Here is a 23,437-nt window from a genome sequence, read left to right on the forward strand (position 1 = left end):
CAAAGAAAGAGGTACTTATGTTTCATCTTAAATCCCTCTCTATGAGCTGAATTTTATTCCTTTAATATTTATTTCTATGTATTGCTTTTGTAATATAATAAAGTAAATTATAAGTGTAAAAGCAATTCTGATGTTTTGATGTTTGTCCCGTGGTAAGAACACTAGGGGCCTCCTATAATGCTTGGGTGCTATACTAAGGTCTAATCAGAGTTCAGACAACAATATTACTCGAAATTTTCTCCAGGGAAGGAAATATTTGTCATATACTCAGAAATGCTCACACTTTAATTATCTTTCAAGTAGATCATGTGCTTGAGGTGGCTTTATAATACCTTTTCTGTCACAATGAAATGAAGTGTGATAAAAAAAAAATGTACCATTTCACACCCCTATCTAAGGACAGCAACTTATGAGACCTGATGAAATACCAACAATGCTAACACAATTGTCTGATTTCCAATAACAATGATGATAATAATAATAATACAATGAAGGTAAAAAACTTCCCCATGCTATGAATCAATAATGATACTGTGACCCTGACAGAAAACTCCACTCAGGCAGTTGATGGTACTATATTGAAAATATCCATCTTCCCCTGTTGGCAGATACTTTTCTTTTCTTTTTTTTTTAAGTAACTATTATATTTTGACCTTGTGATGAAAGGGTAAGGGGGTGTCAGGGCCAACCGTGAGGACTCTGGAAACCTGGAGCCTTGAGTCCCATCCTAAAAGACTTGAGGATAAGCCTTGAACACACCCCTTAACCTCTCTGTGTTTCAGCTTTCCTATCATCTGTGAGATGAGAATAGCACTTGCCATCTACCCCACAAAGGGGTTGAAAGAGACTACGAGAGAGTCCACGGAAGGCACTTTGAACTCTTCAGAAGTAAGCTTTTACAGAAGTACAAAACCCTTGCATCAAAGGACACGCTCATACCTTTCTGAGACATCAAGAGTGGTTCAGGGATAGGATAATGTATAGGCCTGACACTGAGTGTTCCTTTTCATTGAAATAATTGCCACAGCAATTTCTTTTCTTTCCTACCTGGATATTATTCTCATGCAGCCTTGACAAATCCCAACACTCCTTCTCAGATCACTGTGAGGGGTCTCTGAGGCTCATTTTTGGCTCATTCAGCTGCATTATTCAGCTGACAGGTATAAAATGTGTTACCCCCTACCTCTCTCTTTAGGCATTGCTAGAAAGCAATCGTCTGAGGAGAGAAAAGTAGAATACATTCCAGGAGGTCATTTGTGACTCCATGTGCTATGGCCACATTTGAGGCAGGACACAGCTAATTCACTCACACCAATTGTTCACTTTGACCTAGTCTGGAATCATCTCTCTTTCTCCAGCTATCCAACCTTCATTATTGAGTACTACCTGTGTACTAAGCCTTTTAGAGGAATGTTTCATCAGTCTTAGAAGAGGAACTTGCCTGCTAAATAGTGCTAAAATCATACGGCAATTCAAATCTTTCTTCAAGTCAACATCTTGAACAGAGGTTCTCAGTACTGGCTCCATATTACGATTACCTGAGCGATTTCAACTAGGTGGGTTAAATCTCTGCCTCCGCAGAGAGATGTTTTAAGAGTCTCCACACAACTGTATTCATAGCAGCATTATTCACAATAGCCAAATGGTGGGAACAGCCCAAATGTCCATCGATGGCTAAACAGACCATGGTATATGCATTGAATGGAGTATTATTCAGACATAAAAAGGAATGAATGAAGTACTGATATATGTGACAACGTGGATGAACCTCATGCTAAGTGAAAGAATCCAGACACAAAATTTCACATATTGTTATGATTCGTGTATATGAAATATCTAGAACAGGTAAATTCATAAAGACAGAATACAAATTGGTCACTTCCAAGGGCAAGGGAGAGGGGGTTATGGGGAGCAACTGCTTCATGGGTACAGGTTTGCCTTTTGAGGTGATGGAACTGTTTTGAAATTAGGTAGAAATGGTGCATATACCACACTTTATATCAAATGAATGAACAAATAAATAAATACACCGATGGTTTTCCATTATTTACTAAGTAAGACCCCTGATCTAGAGGGTCAGACATGGCTGTTACACCAATGTCACTGCAGCTGTATGGGGCTGGCTCCCTCCTGTGCGACTCCACCAATCACCACTCCATCTCTCAAGGTTCTTCTCAGCACAACTCATGGATTGCCCATAAGAGCATCAGCTAGAGTGTTGGTTTGTTACAGTGCATATCCCTAGGCCTCACTGCAGACCTACAGACCCAGAATCTCATAGCAGGAGACAGGCAAGTTTATGTGTTTAAAATTATTTTCCCGATGTATTCTTGTATATTAAGTTTTCCAATGATATCTATGACCCTCTTTGGACCTTTCCTTACTCTTGCTGGTCAGTCATTTTTTGAGTTTTTCTGTTGACCCAGCTCCTCTGGTAAGGGTTGAGTATATATAATCTCTTTTAATCTTCACAAATGGCAGTAATCCTCTTCCACAGGAGAGGAAATGAAGGTGGAGAGAGGGGAAATGACTCATCCAAGATTACACATTTATCAAAGGGTAAAACCAGTAACCACACTGGCTTATTTATAATAACCAAAGGTTTATTTTTCTTAAAAACGCTTTAAGACTTTATGCCGTGACAATCACATCATCCCCCCCAAATTATCAGCTACTGGCCTCTCAATACCCCATTGCTTCCATCTTCTAATATGGGCCCTAAAATGCTCTGTACCTTTTACCCATCCCTGGACTCATCCACAAATGAACCACCATTTTCAATAATCGTTCATGAAGCTTCCAGGTCTTTCTGACTTCAGGGGAAGGTGACCTCTCACCCTGGCCCCATCACATCTTACTGAAACCAAGCCAGTGTTGGATAAGCTCTTTTCCTACTGCTGTGTGTACTGCATTATGCACTGGCTTCTGCGTCTGCCCAGGTTTCCCACAACTGTGGAGGGAGAAACAGCCTTTCTGGGATCCCAACCTTCCTCACCTTTCTCACTGCCTGGCACTCTCACTCCTATACTCACGCCCCAACCTGGACTTTCCCCTTCTCACTAGCAATAATTTCACCTTAGCTCAAATATGTTTAAATTCCACCCGCATATCCAAATAATAATATCATCTGAGTTTAAAAAAAATTTTGTCTGTGTTCTTAAACACCCTCTCTTATACCCATGCTCTTTCTTTCCTCATACCCCTTCCTTCAGCTCCACTATCCTCTTCAGAGTTATCAAAATCCATCTTCAGGCCAAATCCATTTGTCAATGTTCAGTTCCTCCACAGCATCTGGTCCTCTGACATTTAATCTTCCTAAACTCTCCCCTCCCTCAGCCTCCGGGATGATCTACCTTTGTTTTGTTTTTCTTATTCTTTGCCTCTGCTTAAGCAAGTCCCTTCAGCTTTTTTGAACCTCTGAATCTTTGCCTTTAAAATAAAGAAATATCATCTAACTCAGAATGTTGCTGCAGAGGTTCAGGGAAGTCAAATGTCTATTTATTTACTCATTCAACACTCCAGTGGAGTATCTACTGTATGCACAGTGCTGTGTCAAACACGGGTTTAAAGTTGAAAGGCACAGTCAATGACCTTAAGCAACTTCAAAGTGATCTGAAGAGACATCGTGACAATTAGTCATAGTGTTTTATTCATTCTTTCATTCATTTATTCATTTAACTGTCATTGAGTACCTATGATTTGTCAAGCAATTACCTAGTCACTGAAGACATAACAATGAGCAAATGTGAATTAGTCACTGTCCCCATGAAGCTTACATTTTCATGACAATTACCCATGGGGCTAGCAAAATAATATCAGAGAACAGTAAATGCCACAAGAGAAAAAAACAAGTAATAAGACACAGAGTTGTGGCAGTGAGGTGTGCTGGAAGTGGGGTCAGAAACTACTTCTCTGTGGAGGTGATACTTGGTCTAAGACCTAAATGATGACAATGAGAATCAGATATTTAGGAGAGACTTACGTGAAGAAGAAGCGCAAGTGCAAAGGCCCTGAGGCCTGAATGAAATTAGCATTCAGAGGGGCAGAAAGAAGGCCACAGGAGCTTTCTGAATGGTGAAGAGATGAGACAAGTAAGACAGTTTGGAGAGGTCTTGTTTGCCCTGCTAATTATGGAATCTGGATATAACACTAAATGCAAAGGAAAGCCACCAAGAGGTTTAAGGTAGGACAATGCCATAATCTGATAAATACCTTAAAAAATCAACTAAAAACTGTGTGGATAATAGACTGCTTGGGGGACAGCAGAAGCAGGAGGACTAGTAATGAGTCCATTTCAGTAGACCAGACGGAGGGTGATGGCCGATATTGGGGTAGTGGCAATGAAGATGGTGTGAAACGCTCATATTTTGGTTACAGTATATGCCATATACTATATACTTATTTATTTACTTGGTGTTTTATATTTTACATATCAGAATTTAAGTTCTTTGAGCATTGCAAGCTTACTTTTGGTCACTGCTCTATCCCCCAATATCTAGAACTGTCCCTGACATACAGCGGATGCTAAATAAGTAAACATTTGTTGAATAAATGAATAAATGGCTTGGGTGTGGGTGCTGAAATAAACACCAAAGTGTTTGACTTGAGCCCTTGGGTTGAGAGTGTGTTGTCAACTGCGGTGGGAAAGACCAGAAGAACACGTTTGTGGGTGGAAAACACTCCATCTTGGGTATGTTAGATATAAGACACCTCTTAGAAAGTAAATACTTACAGGTATATGGAGCTTAGGGCTAGAATTCATTCTTTTCTTTCTTTCTTTCTCCCACTCTTCTTCCCTCCCTTTTTCCCTCCCTCCCTCCTTCCTTACCTCTCTCTTCCTTCCTTCCTTCCTTCCTTCCTTCCTTCCTTCCCTCCTCTCTCTCTCTCTCTCTCTCTCTCACATGACTTCATGCCTCCCTCATGCCTTCCTCATGACTGTCATGCACACTCAAATTGAAGAACCACTCATCTAAACCACTGTCAGTTACAGTCATCAGAAAGAGTTGAATAGTCAATGGAGGGTTTGGGGAACTGTTCAAGCTAACAAAATTGCTCTTATGTTTCTTGGCTCTCACCAAGTCTTGCTTTATCGATCAGCCTTGAATTACTTTGTCCAGAATCAAATGTTTTCTTTTTCAATTATATGGCAATGGTAACAACACAACTTCCCAAGCATAATTGTAGCATTTCAAAACACTTTCTCTTCTGTCATTTAATGTTAGCTTTGGAGGGGCCATGAAATAGTAGAGATGGGAGTTCTAGCCCCGTGCCACATATGACCATATTTAGGACTGTCCCATTGGGTGATTTATTGATGTTCACATTACAGACTTAGGCATATGTGAGACAAAAATTCACTGTTGGTAAATATGGGATGAATAGAGCTCAGTCTTGAGTTTTCCTTATAACTTTCGGGCACTATCTACTATAAAATAGATGCTAAATAAATATTCATTGACTGAGTTAGTAATTCCTGAAACAGACACTGCAGACTGCAGGTTCTAAGAAAATGCAGACTCACCTCAGCAAAAAGGAACCAAAAAAAAAAAAAAAAAAAAAAAAGGAAAAAGAAAAAAAGAGAGAGAGGGAGAGGGAAATAAACAAGAATAATATATCAGCCTGAGCATTTCTTTAATTGGAGATCCACTAACCAGCTCATCACATTTGGCAACATTATCCAGACCCATGATCCAGAAGCATGGAAGTTTTGGGGAAGAGACATAAATTAAATTCTGAAGCTATTAACTATCACTTTCTTCCTATTTCTTTAAGACAATTGATACAGTTTCTATAATTCTTGATGCCTTTACTTTTCTCATACTGTCGATTGTGAATTTGAAAGTGTTTCAATGCTTCTGTATTTTGATCTGTTTTGAATTACCTAAGAAATGCAAAACAAAACAAAACAAAACAAAACAAAACAAAAACCTGGCAACATGTCCTTCACCTTGCAATTGCTTCTTGCCAATGTTATCTGCCTCTCTTTATTTTAAACCTAAGACATATCCCTCTTCTACTGGAATGCTTTTAGCCTACCACATGCGTGATAATAAGGAAATATCCCTATATTTGCCTAAAGCTGTAGAATTTTCAATGTGCTTCCAAAATATAGTCTGACTTAGCTTCGCTTAAAAACCTCTAAACACAATTATTTGGTTTTTATCCTAATAGACATTTAAAACCAAAGGGAAAAAAAAAGAGTGTTATTTATTCTTTAGTTACATTCATTCAGGACATTCATTCAGTGATACACTGAACCATTAATGACACTTACAATGATCATAACAGTAATAGCAAGTAATTTTTGAGCTCCTACTATGTCCCAACCACTCAGTGATGCTTTAACATGGATGGTAACATTTATCCAGCCCTGAGGGAGATACTATTGTTCTTACTTTAGTAGTGATGGAACTACAGCTCACTGGGTTTAAGTAACCTCCCAAATCACACTCAGTTTAACAGTTAAGCCAAGATTTGAATCCAGAACTGTTAGACTCCAAAACTCATGAATTAACTGCATTTTGACTCCTGCCTTAAGGTAATTACCACCGCACTGCTAAATGCCTGTCATCAGAGCTAATGGTACAGGCATTGAGAAGACTCATTTAGTTCATAGGGTCAAACACAGTGGGTCTATATACATTTTATAGATGCTCTGTTGGGCTACATGAGTGTAAATACACATGGCTGGAAAATAAAAAACGCCTTCAGTTTCCTGGTTTAAAGTCTAGTGACAGATAGGTTGATGGCAATCTCAAATTCTAATACCATTTAATCCTACCTCTAATCCTCTACCCCTCTCCACTCTTCATCTCATTTTCTGCCTCCGGCTGCAAGTTTTGATGTTGGAACTCTTGTTATTTCAATAAACACATGTTCAGATCTTATTACATAGTAGGCCCATTTTGAGCATGATAGATATAGAAAAGAAGAAAGCAGTCCATTATGTTAAGGATCTTACAGACAGGTAGGGGAAAGACCGATGTAAACACATAAGGGATTTGGTCTTTTTATATTTCAGCCTCAGTTCTTTGCAACTTGTCTTGGGTGACAACCCTGGGTGTTGACTGCCCTGGCTCTGTCTGACAAACAAACAAACACAAACAAAACAAAACTCTTGCTTCTATTTCTTTCCAAGGGAATGTCATCTCGATGATTGGACATTTAGCATTATCCCCATCTGTCTTGCATTGCTATCAGTAAATGTCCACCACACCTTCCCAGTTATTATACCCAGAAACACTGAGCCTTACGTTCACCTACTTCCATTCTTTCACCCACACACCCAACTCATCAGCAAGACTTCCTGGATTTACTTCTACAATGAATGCTATCTCCATCTACCTCTTCCAGGTTTTGCTATTCTCCACCCTGGTTGATGCTACTCTTCCCCACACCTTGACTACAACAATAAACTGCAGAATGCTAGCTCTATTCCTGCTCTTCTTCCCCTGCTCCAATCTATACTCCATATAACGGTCAGCGAGGTTTCTCTAAATCCTGAATAACATAATGTCACTCCAAGGCTGGAAACCTTTAAATGGAAACTTGATGCAGTCAGAATAAATCCTAGCTCTTCCATGTTGCCTACAAATTTCAAACCCCTGCATACTTCCTTAGTCTTATAACATTCTTCATCTCACTTGTGACACTGCCAACATACAGATCCTTCAAATTCCTTACACACACTATGCTTCTTCTTATCTCGATGCCTTCCTACAAACAGTTCCTTCTTCTGGAAAATGCTTCCCTCTTCTTCACAAGGCTGGATGCTTCTCATCATTCAGGTCTTGGTTAGCATCACCTCGCCAGCTGACGATCCCCATAGTAGGTGCTTCTGGTACTCTGCCCATGTCATTTTGGGCCACGCTTGTGTCTTCATGAACATGAACTGTCACTGAGCTTTCACTCTCAACAGTCAGCTCTGTGTATCTTTGTCAGCAGATGAATTTCAGTGACCACTTGGAGAGCTAGAAGTGTCTATTGATTTCTATTTCTCTCTGCCCTGGAATGCAACCCTAACCAAAGTCTGGTGGATGAAGAGTAAAAATGCTCCAGCTCCCTCAGTGGATGATGGGCCCAACTCTGAAGCTGAAATACAATTCCCTCAGAGCTCTCCTGCAGGACTGAGCCAAAGTTGTCCTCTGAGAGTCTTTGCTTGATATTGCATTCTTGCGTGCCCTCCTTCCTTTGCTTGCCCTATTCCCACTTTCCTACCATTTTTCCCTGGGAGCATGCTCTAATAAATCACATCGACACAAAATCTCATCTCAGGATATGCATCTGGGAAATCCAGCTAAGCCAGCCCTTCAACCTTACCCAGTTATTCTCCATCAGTGCCCTAAGTTAATTTTGTTTGTAGCATGTGTCAAAGCTGTTATCTTACATTGATCTGCTTGTTCACTTGTGTCTTATCTATATCTCCTATAAGACTGTGAGCAAGTTGAGGGCAGGGACTCTACCCTTCTCTTTAACTAGTGTATCCTCTGCACCTAGTATAGTGGTTGACCCATAGTAGGTGTCTAATTAACATCTGTTTAATTAATGATTGAAAAAATAACAAAACATTTCCTGATGCCGCTCATAATCAAGGCTGAAATACCTGCCCCTTCTCTGGTTTCCATAGCTTCCATCAAATAGCTTCTGATTAGGATCCAGGTTTTCATGGAGTTTAACTATAAGGGTAGCATGCCTTGGTGATATGCTTGTGTCATGGTGACATAAGTATTCTGTCCATGTGACATTTCTAGTTGATATAACATGTCATTATCCCTTGAGTGTTTACTATTTGCTGGGTAGAACTAAGGTAGAGATATAATATTTTATTAAATTTTAGCAAACACTTTGGTGTGGCAGATACGTTATCTATGTATTTCTTTTTATTTTACTTTATTGTTTTTATTTGTCTTCATTTTTTAAAAATTTAAACCCAAGTTAGTTACAATATAGTGTAATAATGATTTCAGGAATGGAGTTTAGTGATTCATCACTTACATGTAACACCCAGTGCTCATCCCAACAAGCACCCTCCTTAATAATGCCCATCCCCCATTTAGCCCATCCCCCATACCTAATACTCTGGCAGCAACCCTCAGTTTTTCCTCTGTATTTAAGAAACTCTTATGGTTTGTCTCTTCTCTGGTTTTGCCTTATGTTTGCTTCCCTTCCCCATGTTCATTTGTTTTGTTTTTTTAAATTCCACATATGAATGAAATCATGTATTTGTCTTTCTCTGACTGACTTATTTCACTTAGCATAGAAACCAGGAGCTGGCTCTTTGAAAGAATTAATAAAATTTAAAAACCCTAGTCATTTGGATCAAAAAGAAAAAGGAAAGGACTCAAATAAGTAAATTCACAAATGAAAGAGGATAGATCACAACCAACACCTCAGAAATACAAACAACAATAAGAGAATATTATGAACAATCATATGCCAACAAATCGGGAAATCTGGAAGAAATGGAAAAAGTTCCTAAAAAACAAATCTATGTATTTCAGAAGAGAAAATTAAGATTTAGAGCTAAAGAATGTGCACAAGTTCACCCAGCTTGTCAGTGGCAAAGGCTCTATGAGAACACAAGTCTGATTGTAAGACACATGCTCTTAACTCTCATCATGCTGCTTCTGTTCTAGGTTGCTTAGCTTGAGTCATCTTCTTGGGGATTAATCAAGTGAAAAGAATAAGCTCCTGGGCCTTCATCTAGCTGGCCAAATCCTAGAATTCTATGACTTTTTTTGAGCAACTACTCAGCTCCAATGACAAGGGGTACTAAGGGTAAGGAGATTTTTTTTTTTTTTCTTTCTCTGCCATAGGAACAATTGTGGAAACTCAGGATGGATGACGAGCATGAGTGGCTGAGTGGGGGGTTTTAGAAGATCTGTTCTGATACCCAGCATTCCACAAAATAAATGGAAGCCTTGTGATCCAAGGAGACAATAATTTCAAAGGCCTGAAAAACCAATGGAATGATGTAGGGATAGCACTGAATGATGTATGTATTCAACTACTTCCATATATACAACACCTACATATGGCAAGTATGCACTTGATAGGAAAAAGACACACTGAAATAAGAACCGGAAAGATTCCTCCCAAAACTAGTGTGGGACACAGCTGGTCAGCAAAATGGCTAAGAACACAGTGCATATGCTAAGCACGTATATGCAGGCAGCTCACTGCTGAATCTGAACGCTGGCTCTACCACATATTAGTGATATTACTTAATCTCTCTGTGCATGAGTTTCTTCATGTGTAACACGAAGATAAAAACACTACACCCACTGAGCAGAGTGGTCCTGAAGATTAAAGGAGTTAATATTTGTAAAGTGCTTAGAATAGTGCCTGACACACAATGAGCGACATCAAAGTTGTACAAGAAATACATTAGAGCTAGAATAAAATAGACACAAGATATTACGGAGTACGCAGGGAAGAAACACTTGACTGCACCTGGCCTGAATCTACAGGACCAGAAAAGGATCACAGAGATATAACATTTGAGGTGACTCTTAAGAGAGGACCCGGAAATCACCAATGAAAGAGGGGAGGGAAAGAGAAAGACCAGCAAAAGGAACAGCAGGGAAATGGGAAACTGCTTGCTATGTACCTGAGTGTGTTTGCACAAGGAGCAACAAGAGAGGGGAGTGAGGCATAAGATGATTGGCTAAGAGGAGCCAGGCCATGAAGGGCCTTGTTATGTTATGTATGAAGTACCATTAGAGAATGTTAAGCAAGAAACATTTCATGATCAGACTTGCAATCTACAAAGATCACTCTGACCACAATGGGGAGGATGGATTTTGTTGAGTGGAGTTGGGAGCATGAAAACCATTTACTGGGCTGCAGGCGTAAAAGTCCGGCAAGAATGGCAAGAGCCTGGAATAATAGCAACAGACAAACCAATTTTGCTTGCTATGGTCAAATTTGAAGTCAGCTTATTTTGAGTGAAGGTATTGACCTTGAAGGCGAAGAGATAAAAGCACAATCAAAAATAAGCTTCACAAATCAGAACTTGGTGCTCCAAATTAAAAGCCAGCCGTCGTCTCCTGTTTGATACACGGAATGCAGTTAAATGCACACCGTTTATTTCTGACTTTTGAACTCATGGAATAAACTGTCAATTTTTATGTTACCTGGAACAGTAAAGAAACAATTACATGTTAGAAGATTTTTTTTAAGTTTACTGATTTATTATACGAGAGAGAGAGAGAGAGAGAGAGAGAGAGAATCCCAAGCAGGCTGCACACCACCAGTTCAGAGCCCAATGCGGGGCTCAAACTCATGAAACGGTGAGATCATGACCTGAACTGAGATCAAGAGTTGGATGCTCAACCAACTGAGCCACCCAGGTGCTGCTGGAAACAATTCTATGTTTGAAAGGGCTAAGGAGTTCTATAAATTTCCTACATAATAAGATAATTTATCTGTGATTACGGTAATTCCTATAAATAATTATTCAGGAATTAATTCAGTGAGACTGTAATAATAATTGTAAAAATTTCTTGAGCACTTACTCATTTCCACTATACTAGCAATTTATGTATATTATCTCATTTAGTCTTGTCAATAATCCAAGGAGATAGGCATTATTAGTCCCATTTCACAGATGAGAAATATGGGTTTAAATGTATTTAGCTACTCCCCTAACGTCACAGAGATATCAAGTAGCAGAGTGAGAACACAAGTCTTTCTGAATGTTAGGAGTCCATAATGATGATGTCTGTGGTGTCAGCTCTTGCACTGATGAATTTGAGCTCAGGTATACTTTTAGGGAAATGAACACACTACTTCCCAAAGCTTGCTGTGCATGGTTAAGGCATCGTTTTTCCTATGCCAGTGGATTTTCATACAAATTATTATGCTTTCATTTTCATATAATGATGTTTTTATTGAGGCCCAGCATCTGACTTAAAGTAACAAATTATTACTTAAATACAAAATGCCAAGCAAACTAAGTTTAAAAAAGATTGAAGACAACACAAAATGACCCTGTGGCAACAGGCTCCTGTTGGCAGAAAGGGGTATAATGCACTATTGACCACTGGATGATCTGGAGTCAGCCAGGATGGACTTTGAGTCCCAGCCCTAGCACTTACTATCCGTGAGATACTGGGCAAGTCACATAGTGACTTTCCTTATCTGTAAAGTGGGGGTGACAGTGACTACAATGCAGGCTAGTTTTGACATTCAATGAAACGACACAGGCAGAAGGACTAGTTCAGCGATGACGAACATTATGGATACTGCTTCAAGTTTAGTTGTTTTTTTTTTTTCCCCAAGTGTGACTGACTCAAAAAATTTGTATTATTGAATTGGCCTAGCTGGGATAATATTCATCGTGGCAGTTTCCTACTGTTTTATATGTTCTTTTAATTGAATCTGTTTTTCATTGAAGAGTGCATTAAGCTGCCTTTTCATTCTCTTATGAGGATAATGTCATAACCTTATGTTTGACTAATCTCAAGTCCTGAATGGAAAAGGTGAATTTAAAAAAATCTCTTCTGGAGTTATTTTTATACCATCTATCCTGTGTACAACATAACAATCCTGCAGCTAAGTTTTGCAACCCATTCTAAAAGGTCACTTTTAATGAATTGGGCTTTCCGTGTATCAATCTTTCTACATTTACATTTTCTGGAATTTCAACAGCAGAATTTTCTTAAACTAACTGAATAAATATTCAAGTCTCAGTGTGTATTTTGAAATGACTATCTGCATCATGTTTTTAGATGAAAACAGAGTCTCTGGCTGCACATAAACAGGTTTTACTGATCTTTTAATGGGACCAAGTGAAACAGAGTGCTCTCAACGTTTATGAATGTTGTATAGGGATGCCATTCCCCATTCTAATATTTTCTCATTTTAACACCAATACTACTGCTTTCTTTCACTAATTAGCCATTAATGTTCCTTTGGAAGACACAGATCACTGGCAGGGTTCTAAATTAATGAGCCTGACTTTGTCTTGAGGGAGGTAGGGGAGAACAGGAAGTTATAGACATGTATTAGTCACTGCTTCACTCAAAGAGAAGAAGAATACTTCTTTTACATGTGGTCTTTGAAAAGGTCGTGGGATATTTGAACTAAGGGGCAATTCATTCACCAATACTTTCTGAACACACATTTTGTATCAGGCAATGTTTAGGCCTAAGGTGGGGATGGGCAGGCAGGAGAGAAGTGAATGCACAAGATATAACAGTCCATGCCCTCAAGGGCTTTATAGCCTCATTGGGGAGTTTAAATAGGAAAGGCAGTTAAAATCTAATGTGTTCATGGTCATGACAGAGATGGTTTGGGAGCCATAGGAGGATATCCAGTCCAGTCTTTGGATTGATAGTGAGGGAGGGCTTCCTGGACAAAAGTCATGGTTAAAACTAAGATATGGAAAATGAGGAAGACTGACCTAAGAAACTAGTGGGGGTGGTGTGGTGAGTTGTGAGGCATGTCTATCAGGAAGGAGAAATAGCATCTGTGCATGCCATGTACAGGTAGAGCCGGTCTTGATTAGGGATCTACAAGTGCTTCGTTTTGGTTGGAAAATACAGTTTACAAGATCGTATATCAAGAGGTAGAATCACAACAATGAACCAGGGCCTTGTCTGCCCTGTTAAGGAACCCAGCTGTGGTTTTATAAAGGACAGTGATATAATCACAACCTGTGTATGATGAGGAAGAAAGGCTGAAAAGCTAAAAGAAGATAAGGAAACATCTTAGAAGGTTAATGATCCAAGTGAAACATGCTTTTCTAGTGATAGAAGGCATAGAGATGATATATTGTATCAAAAGATAATTGGGACACCCAACAGACAGGGTTTGGTGATTGACTAGCTATCACAAATAAGGGCCACAGGGACTGCTTCTATGGAGTAAATCCAAGGAATCCATCTATAAGGTTTTCACCGCCTCTTTCATCCCCATTCCCTTTTTAGAGTGGCCTGGGTGAATACTGCCATGACAACCAAGACTCACATGCACGAAGTTAGAAATTTGTAAGGAGGAAGGAGAAAATAGACCCTCCAAATTTGGGGGAGGAAAAAAAAAGATTGAGGCTACATGAAAAGAACTGGGACTCTGGGAGTCAGAGCTCAAATGAGGCACCGTCCCCAACATCTGCATGACTTCTGTAATTGTCCTTGGTTTTGGACATGACCTAAAGAGAAATAGTTTGGCAAGAGATCCTAAATGGAACTTGCCTTAGTTCTACCCTGTTACTCTCCCATTTTTAAGCAAAGCTCATCTGAGTTTATCGTGTTGAGCACCTCACTTGACAATTAAGTCAGGTGTGTTGGGGTGGGATGTGGGTGGTAACTTGTCATACTCTGGTAAATAGTTTGGCCACCAGCAAGTTTCATTGGCACAAAGACTTTTCAAGCTCTGGGTTATCTTACACACTGGCTAGGGCAGTAGTTCTCAACATTTTGTAGTAATAGGTTTTTAAAAATGTTTATTTTTTAAAAAGACAGTGTGAGCAGGGGAGGGGCAGAGAGAGGGGGACAGAGGATTCAAAGAGGGCTCCATGCTGACAGCAGTGAGCCTGAGGCAGGGCTCAAACTCACGATCTATGAGATCACAACCTGAGCTAAAGTCAGACACTTAACTGACTGAGCCACTCATTTAAAGAAAAAAATCAAATTAGCACTTAACATGGAAGTGCAAAAGGCCAACCATGCAAAGGATGAAAAGTACAGCTGTTTTAGTTGAGGAAGGTCTGAGGGCCCAGATGATGGGTCCTCTCTCATCTCCCACGACATAGCAATTCTTCAGGAACCACAGGCATCGCTGATGTGCACACTCATACTCACAGGCCTGAGAGGTGGCTTTTTGCTAAGGGAAGGATAGCAGCTCAAGAATGCTCAGACACCAGAGCACCTAGAAACTATGGCATTAACAGTATGGCATTCCTTCTATCCAATGGACAAGGTCAGTTTTAATTGCAGAAGGGAGGAATATTTCACATTCAATCATCATTTATATGCATGAAGAAATCCAAAGATCAAAATATGATCAGCTAGTCTTTTTTAGTTTCTGCATTGATAGATGTTTGCTCTTTGCCCATTCAGTTTATCTCCCTCCAGAACCTTCCAGCAGACACCAGTAATTTAAGGATAGACCGTAGAAGAAAGCTTAAAGTTGCAAAAGTTCTATCCATATATTTTTCCCCTGACAAATGAGGAATGGCTGCATTATTTAATTTAGGGTGGAGAGAAGCATGTTGATTCAGCTTGAAATACTAGCACTTCTCAGGAATACGGCTTGAGGATCAGTGTTTTAATCTGGCCATCTGATTTTGATGTATAAAATCTGAGGCATACAGGAGGTTCTTCCATGGGATCACTAACCAAAAGTTTACTTGTTTGCCTGTTTATCTTTCTGCAACAGTGTCAGGTCATGGTCAGACACTACAGACTCAGAATATTTAGTCTGGTATATTCAGGGCAGAACACTTCCTCCTGGCTTTGATAGAGCTGATGAATTGGAGATATTTTGATGAGCATCTATTTTACTCCTGTCTTTCTGGGTGGAATGGAGACAATCGGACAGGAAAACAAAATGCCTCTCGTTTCTAAATATTGAGTTTACCATCTGGACGAAGCAGAAGCTGTGGTAGTCAAAAGAACCGATTCATGCTTTGAGATGTTCAATTTCTGGACTGTGGCATGGCTCATGCAACCTGTGTTCATCTGCGTTTTGCACCTGTGTTACTTATAACTCTTAGGGTGTCAGTGCTCATAAAGACTTCTTGGAAGCAACTAGACTAGCATTGTCCAAAGGATTGATGGGGCCAAAAGGAGAGGCCTAGAGGGGGACTTCCTGTTTGGTTACCAGCCTGTGGGAGGAGGGATAAACAGGGCAGTGGTCTTGGCCTCATAATCACTGCATGGTGCTTCGAACAGCATCTTTAGAAGGCTGGGATCAACAGGAGAAATAAAACCTTTCTGTAAAGAAAGCAGCAGGTTGCTAAAAGGCTCACAATGAAAGAAAACAGAACCAAAACTACTGGTGAAAACAGGAAAGGAAAAGAATTATCAAGTAGTCTGGCAATAATTTCTCAAGACGGGGAAATCATTAGCAATCATGAAAAGCTCTCAGGATAGGTCAAGGCAAAGAGGTAAAATTCTTAGAAGCACTCACAAAGAGTGCACCCCATATATTTGACTTATTTTGCTGTTTTTTTTAAGAGAACCATCATTATCTGGAAATGGCAGAATATGAAGAATACCTCTTTTTGGTCAAATAGCATTATTATTTGTGATAACTGAATTACTGGCAATTTATCTTGAGGAGGTTATCACATGATGGTCAGGCACATAGTCTCAAAGACAGAGCACTGGGCTCCATTCTCAGGTAGGTATTTTTTGGACATTTTTCTTAACCTCTGTACCACTGTTTCATCACCTATATTCGGGATAGTAGTGGTGCCCACTGCATAGGGTTGCTGGAAAAGCAAATAAGCTACTACATGAAAAGCACTGAGAATAGCATTTGGCATATTATAAATACTACATTAGAGTTGGCTATTATTATTTAGTCATCTGTAAAACAACGTTAACTGACGATAATAGCTGATATTTACTGAGTGCTTTTTGTGAGTCAGACATCATGCAAGTATGTCACCATGGCAACCTATTAGGCAGAAGGCTTATTATCCCCACTTTACAGATCAAGAAACTGAGCAGCAAACCCTAGGCCTGACGTGCTTTATCATTACATTTTGTCAGCTCTTGAATATGAACTCTGAACTTCTTTTTCCAGTCATTTCAAATATCTCCTTCATCTTGTAGAACAGTTAAAGAAATAAATGTACTTCACTGAAAAGATGGCTAAACCAAGGAAAGAAGAAGAAGAATTAAGGCAGACTATTCTTGTTTAATTCAGCTCAACAATTCATACCTCCATAAGCCATGACGCTGTGCTCACTGTATTTCACTTTAATGCCATTATTTTACTAGGCAACTTGTACATATAAATATTTTATTCAGACCCTTCTTGTGTGCTGTTAGGATGATGAAAGGCATATATGCTAATGAAGTTCTAAGATTCTCCGATTTTTTCCTTTAAAGTCAGTTGTCAATTATCTATAGCAGTTATTCTAAGACTAAGAAATCTCACTTCTATATTTTCCTAATGGTATCGCCTTCGCTTAAATGAAGCATTTTAGCGGCAACACCCTTAGGAATGACATGACTAGACTACAGCATCTCATTTCATTGCCAAGAACAATACAGGCAGATTCTTAAGGTGCCGCTTTGTTGATAATACTGTTGCCACTATTTATTGTTATTCTTAATTACTACTGATAGTACATCAAAAGTTGGAAAGGATAATTGAATAAAAATTTTTCCTATTAGTTCAAACTCAACTGAGAAGCACATGGTCCCCATAGTCCCTCTGACTCCGTCGGTGTCTACCCTCCATAAGTGTCTACCCACTATACCTCAAGCACCTGCCTAATTAGTCCATTTATAGATCTAACTACTTCCAGAGAAGTCCCTTTTCTGTTGTGGATTGTTACTAATGGAAAGCATGTTGGGTGGAGGCAATATTGTGTAATGGAGAGACCACTGCTGAATTATCTCCCATAGAAAGTCTGTATTACCCTATCTCAGTGAAAGCCATTTCTGTCCAAGCAGTCACTCAGGCCAGGAATCTGAGAGTCATCTTTAGACAGTGACAGTGACAGAGACAAAGGATGCCTACTGGCATCATCATATTCTGTGTATGCTAAAATATGGATAATTGACATTTCCTTGATCTTACATAAATTCTTTCCTGATATATTTAAGACAAACAATGTAATATCTATTTCCATGCAAACTGCAGAGCTCCCAAGCACCACCTATAATGAAATCTGAAGCTGCCACAGTTCCTCTAATTTTTTCTCTTACTAAACCCCAACCCCCTGGGGAGTTGATCACTCGTTTCCATAGTCCACAGGCATACCTTGTATATACATCTACCGTTGCACTTCCTATACTGTGTGTTTGTGTACATGTATGCACGTATATGTGTGTGGGTGTATTTGCATGCACATGTGTGTATGTGTGTGTCTCCATAAGACTGGAGCTCTCCATGGGCAAGGTCCTAGTCACATCTGAATCCCAAATGTACAGCACAGTTTCTGGAATGTGGTAGGACAGGAGGTACTCAATAAATTCTTGCAGAATAAACAGATGACAGGCAGAAAAGAACAGACTAAGGTTTTGCTTACAGGTCTCACATAACCTTGGAGAAATCACTTAATTCCTCCCTACTTGATTGAATCTTTCATTAAAAAATTTTTTTAACATATTAGGAGCACCTGGGTGTCTCGGTTACACGTCTGACTCCAGATTTTAGCTCAGGTCATGATCTCACAATTTGTGAGATCAAGCTCCATGTCAGGCTCTGCTCTGACAGTGCAGAGGCTGCTTGGAATTCTCCTGTCTTTCCTCTCTGCCCTTTCTCCCTCTCTTTGCCCCCCCGCCCCGCCTTCTCAAAATAAATAATCTCAAATAAAAGAAAAAAGAATCCCCCATAAATTTATTTTACATATTAATATATGTCCTAGGAAGCAGATGTGTTGTGAAAATCAAACTAAAAAAAGATTTGTGAAAACCATCTAGATGCTGTGAAGTGCCACGTGTGAGAGATTAAAATATTGTGGACCCAATAAAGGAAAAACAAGGAAGGAGAAACTACTCTTACAGGATTTCTCAAGAGGTGTACTTTTTGGAAACCATGTCTCAGTTAACAATCAACAGTTTTAGAAAGGGTTTAGGATTCTAATCACAAAAAGAAGAATCTTTATTTCTCCCTTTGGGATATGACATTTAACAAATTAATTTAGAATCCTTTAAGACAACAGAGCTAAGAGGAAATTGAGAACACTTGTACTAATCACTTCCAACTTCAATGTAGAAGGTCATATATCTAAAAGGTTACTACAATGGAAAAATTCAATTACTAGGGACTCCTAATGGGCTTTACTTAAAATAGCACAGAATTATAATGTCTTCATTTGTAATGAAAATCATCATATTTCCTCAAATACAGGCATACGTCATTTTATTGTGCCTCACAGATAACTGCATTTTTTCACAAACTGAAAGCTTGTGGCCCTGTTTTTCAAACTTCATTTGCTTACTTCATGTCTCTGTATCACATTTTGGGAATTCTCACAATATTTCAAACTTCTTCATCATTACTATGTCTGTTATGGTGATCTGTGTTCAGTGATCTTTTTTTTTAATGTTTTCTTGTTTTTTTAATGTTTATTTTTGTGATAGAGAGGCAGAGAGCAAGGAAGATAGAGAATCCAAAGCAGGATCCATGGTGTCAGCACAGAGCCCGACCCGAGGCTCAAACTCACGAACCCACCCATGAGATCATGACCTGTGCCAAAGTGGGATGCTTAATCGTCTGAGCCACCCAGGTGCCCCTTCAGTGATTTTTTGATGTTACTACTCTAACTGTTTTCGGTCACTACAAACTGTGTCTATAGAAGACAGTGAACTTAATTGATAAATATAGTCTGTGCTCTACTGCACTGAGGGGTCATTCTCCCATCTCCCTCTCCTCCAGCCTCCCTGAGACACAATATTGAAATTAATCCAGTTAATAATTTATATTGGCCTCTAAGTGTTCAAGTGAAAGACTCACATGTCTCTCACTATAATTCAAAAGCTAGAAACAATTAAATTTAGTGAAGAGGCATGTTGGGAGGCCAAGACAGGTGAAAAGCCGGGCCTCTTGCACCAAAGAGTTAGCCACACTGTTGTGGATGCAAAAGAAAACTTGAAGGAAATTAAAAGTGCTACTTCAATGAGCACACAAATGAAAAGAAGCAAAACAGACTTATTGCTGATATGGAGGAAGTTTTAGTGGTCTGGATAGATCAAATTAGCCACAATATTCCCTTAAAGCAAAGCCTAATCTGGGGCAACAACTTAACTCTCTTTAATTCTGTGAAGGCTGAGAGAGGTGAGGAAACTACAGAAGAAAAGTTGGGAGCTAGCAGAGGTTGGGTTTAAGGAAAGAAGTCATCTCCATAACATAAAAGTGAAGCTGAAGCAGCAAGTGAGAATGGTAGAAGCTGCAGAAAGTTATCCAGAAGATCTAGCTAAGATCATTCATGAAGGTGGCTAAATGAAACATCAGATTTTCAGTGTATATGAAATAGCCTTCTATTGGAAAAAAATGCCATCTACAACTTCCATGGCTACGAAGAAGTCCACACCTGGCTTCAAACCTTCAAAGGATAGGCTGACTCTCTTGTTAGGGGCTAATGCCATTGAAGCCAATGTTCATTTACCATTCCAAAAATCCTAGGGCCCTTGAGAGTGTATGCTAAATCTATTCTCCTTGTGCTTTATAAATGGAACAACAAAGCCTAGGTGACAGCACATCTGTTTACAGCATGGCTTACTGAATATTTTAAGCCCACTGTTGAGACCTACTGCTCAGAAAAAAAGATCCCTTTCAAAATACGACTGCCCGTGGACCATGCACCTGGTCACCCAAGAGCTCTGATGGAGATGTACATGGGATTAAGGTTGTTTTCATGCCTGTAACACAACATCCATTCTGGAGCCCATGCATCAAAGAGTAATTTCTACTTTCAAGTATAATTATTTAAGAAATACATTTCAGAAGGCCATAGCTGCCATAGAGAGTGATTCCTCTGATGGATCAGGCAAAGTAAATCAAAACTCTTCTGGGGGCACCTGGGTGGGTCAGTCAGTTAGGCCTCCGACTTCACCCCAGGTCATGATCTTGCGGGCTCTGTGCTGACAGCTCAGAGCCTGGAGCCTGTGTCAGATTCTGTGTCTCCATCTCATTCTCTCTCTGCCCCTCCCCCACTTGCGCTCTCTCTCTCTTTCTCTCTCTCTCTCTCTCTCTCTCTTTCTCTCTCTCTCTCTCTCTCTCTCAAAAATAAATAAGCATTAAAAAGTTTTAAAAAAAGAAAGAAAATCTTCCGGAAAGGATTCAACATTCTAGATGCCAGTAAGAACATTTATGAGTCATGGAAAGAGGTCCAAATATCAACATTAACAGGAATTCGGAAGAAGTTAATTTCAACCCTCATAGATAATTTTGAAGGGTTCCAGACTTCAGTGGAAGCAGCAGCTGCAGATGTGGTGAAAATAGCAAGAGAAGCCTGAAGATATACCTGAATTGCTGCAGTCTCATGATAAAACTTCAGCAGATGACAAATTGCTTCTTCTGGATGAGCAAAGAAAGTAGCTTCTAAAGACGGAATACACTCCTCACGAGCATGCTATGAAGATTGTTGAAATGACCACAAAGGACTTAGAATGTTACATAAACTTGGTTGATAAAGCAGTGGCAGGTTTGAGAGCACCAACCTCAATCCTGAAAGAATTTCTAGTGTAGACAAAGTGCTATCACACAGCAGTGCATGCTACAGAGAAAGCATTCACAAAAGGCAGAAGCAGCAGACGTGGCAAACTTCATTGTTGTCTTACTTTAAGAAACTGCCACAGCCACCCCAACCTTCAGCAGCCACCATTTTTATCAGTCAACAGACATCAGCATGGACACAGGATCCTCTTCCAGCACAAAACTTTCAATTTGCTAAAAGCTCACATGATGATTGGTATGTTTCAGCAATGAAGTATTTTTAAATGAAGGCATATCTATTGTTTTAAAAACATAATGCTATTTCACATTGAATAGACTACAGTAGAGTATAAACTTAGCTCTAACATGCACTGGGAAACCAAAAGAAATCATGCTACTCATTTTATTGTGATACCTGCTTAATGCAATGGCCTGGATCTGAACCTAGTATCTCCAAGGTATGAAGTGCTGTGAATGATTTGGTGAGTACATGTATTCTCTTTAAGCACAAGTTCATGACATCTGAAGAACTTAGGAGCCAAAGTCCTAATATTTAAATGTTTCAGCAAGAGTTCTAAATGTATGGACCCCAACAAACTCACTCAGCTGGGGTCTATACTTGATGTCCCTTTTGTGTTTGCTTTCTAGAAAACAGGGGATCTTGCTTAAAAATCACTATGAAGATGGTTAATTTGACTTTTTTACTCCCTTTAACAAATGACTTTTAAGGAACTTTAAAAAAAGTGAATGTGACAATCTAGATTCATAGAATTCCAAAATGTAAAAGAATTTGATCATTGAATCCCATTGTACTCAAAATTGGAGCAATTCCTAAAGGAAAACTAATCTCAGTCCTGCTGTTAATATTCAGATCCTATTGGTCTAGAATGGTCTAGATCCCATTGGCTTAAATCCTAGGATCTAGTATGATTAATAGGCATGCATTGATTTTGATATGCCAACACGTGAATCTCATTTGTGTCTATGAATTTCTAATTGAGCCTTTTCACTTTATATATGAAAACATTTGAGATCATGAGAAGAAAAATACTTTTCCCAGACCCTTTGGACTCTCCCAGCTGACTCATGATAAAGCTATGATCATAATCCAAGTCTTCTGACTTCCAGTCCAGTGTTCCTTTTATTTTCAGTCGCTGCATCCTAGAAGGTCACACACCTGAGCGTCTATGTTCAACATATACTTTTCGAGCCCATACTGAATGCCATTGGCCACATTAGATCACAGTGATAGGCAGATACATAAAACAGGAAACCTGAAGTCATAGAATTTAGCCTAGTGGGACAGAATGAGCAAATGGACACTCAAATCATGCAAGTGTTCATGCTTATAGTTATGACACTTGTTAACACAACTCCAATTTATTAATACTTTTAGTGCAGGCAGGTAGGTCCAAACAAAACACAAGAGTTCATCCAATCTTCCTAAAATCCTACGAGAAGTCACAGTTGCTGTTCTCATTTTGTAGATAAAAGGGGCTTTGAGGAGGCAACTCTAACACAACTTAATGAATAATATAATACATGGTTGGGATTCAAACTCTGTTCTGTCCACTCTGTAGAATGTTGAGGACTTAGGCCTCCTCTTTAGGCACAGGGGCAGTTGGGGGGGGGGCAGGGGAGAGGGGGAAGGCAGCAGGACTTTATGACTGTTGACCTTCCCCTGTCATGTGTGAGTGGTGTCGCTACATTCAACCCAACTAGAATGACACAATATGTCAGGAAAATAGTAATCAATATTAACAGCACACTGAAACCCTCCACCATCATCCTCAGGAAGCAGGGGAGTGTTAGCACAACCACTCCCCATCTCTCCCAGTGACACCTGCAACCTCTGTAGAGGCTCCTTAGCTCTGCTGGAGACCAACCAAGAAGAAAGGGTGAGGAGTATGCAAAACCATGATATCCTATGGTGCCAGGGGAAAAAAATATCTGTCCAAGTTGGAATTACAGAACAAAAGGAACATGCCATTTGAAATTGGGCCCCCCAAAATATATTGAGGTCCTAACCCTCAGTATTTGTGAATGTGACCTTATTGGAAATAGAGTCTTTGCTAAGGATTAAGTTAAGATGAGG

General features: G+C 39.5%; 1 protein-coding gene across 1 annotated transcript in view; it reads right to left on the bottom strand.

Annotated features, from left to right (window-relative positions):
- KCNIP4 (potassium voltage-gated channel interacting protein 4) overlaps nt 1-23,437 on the bottom strand; it is a 383,077-nt gene that overhangs the window by 334,911 nt on the left and 24,729 nt on the right. Inside the window, exon 2 of the mRNA XM_049630384.1 lies at nt 7,286-7,306. Coding sequence (XP_049486341.1) covers nt 7,286-7,306 — 21 coding nt within the window. The remainder of the gene's footprint in view (nt 1-7,285; nt 7,307-23,437) is intronic.

The sequence above is a fragment of the Panthera uncia genome, chromosome B1 (assembly GCF_023721935.1).
Source record: "Panthera uncia isolate 11264 chromosome B1, Puncia_PCG_1.0, whole genome shotgun sequence".
NCBI classification, from domain to species: Eukaryota; Metazoa; Chordata; class Mammalia; order Carnivora; family Felidae; genus Panthera; species Panthera uncia.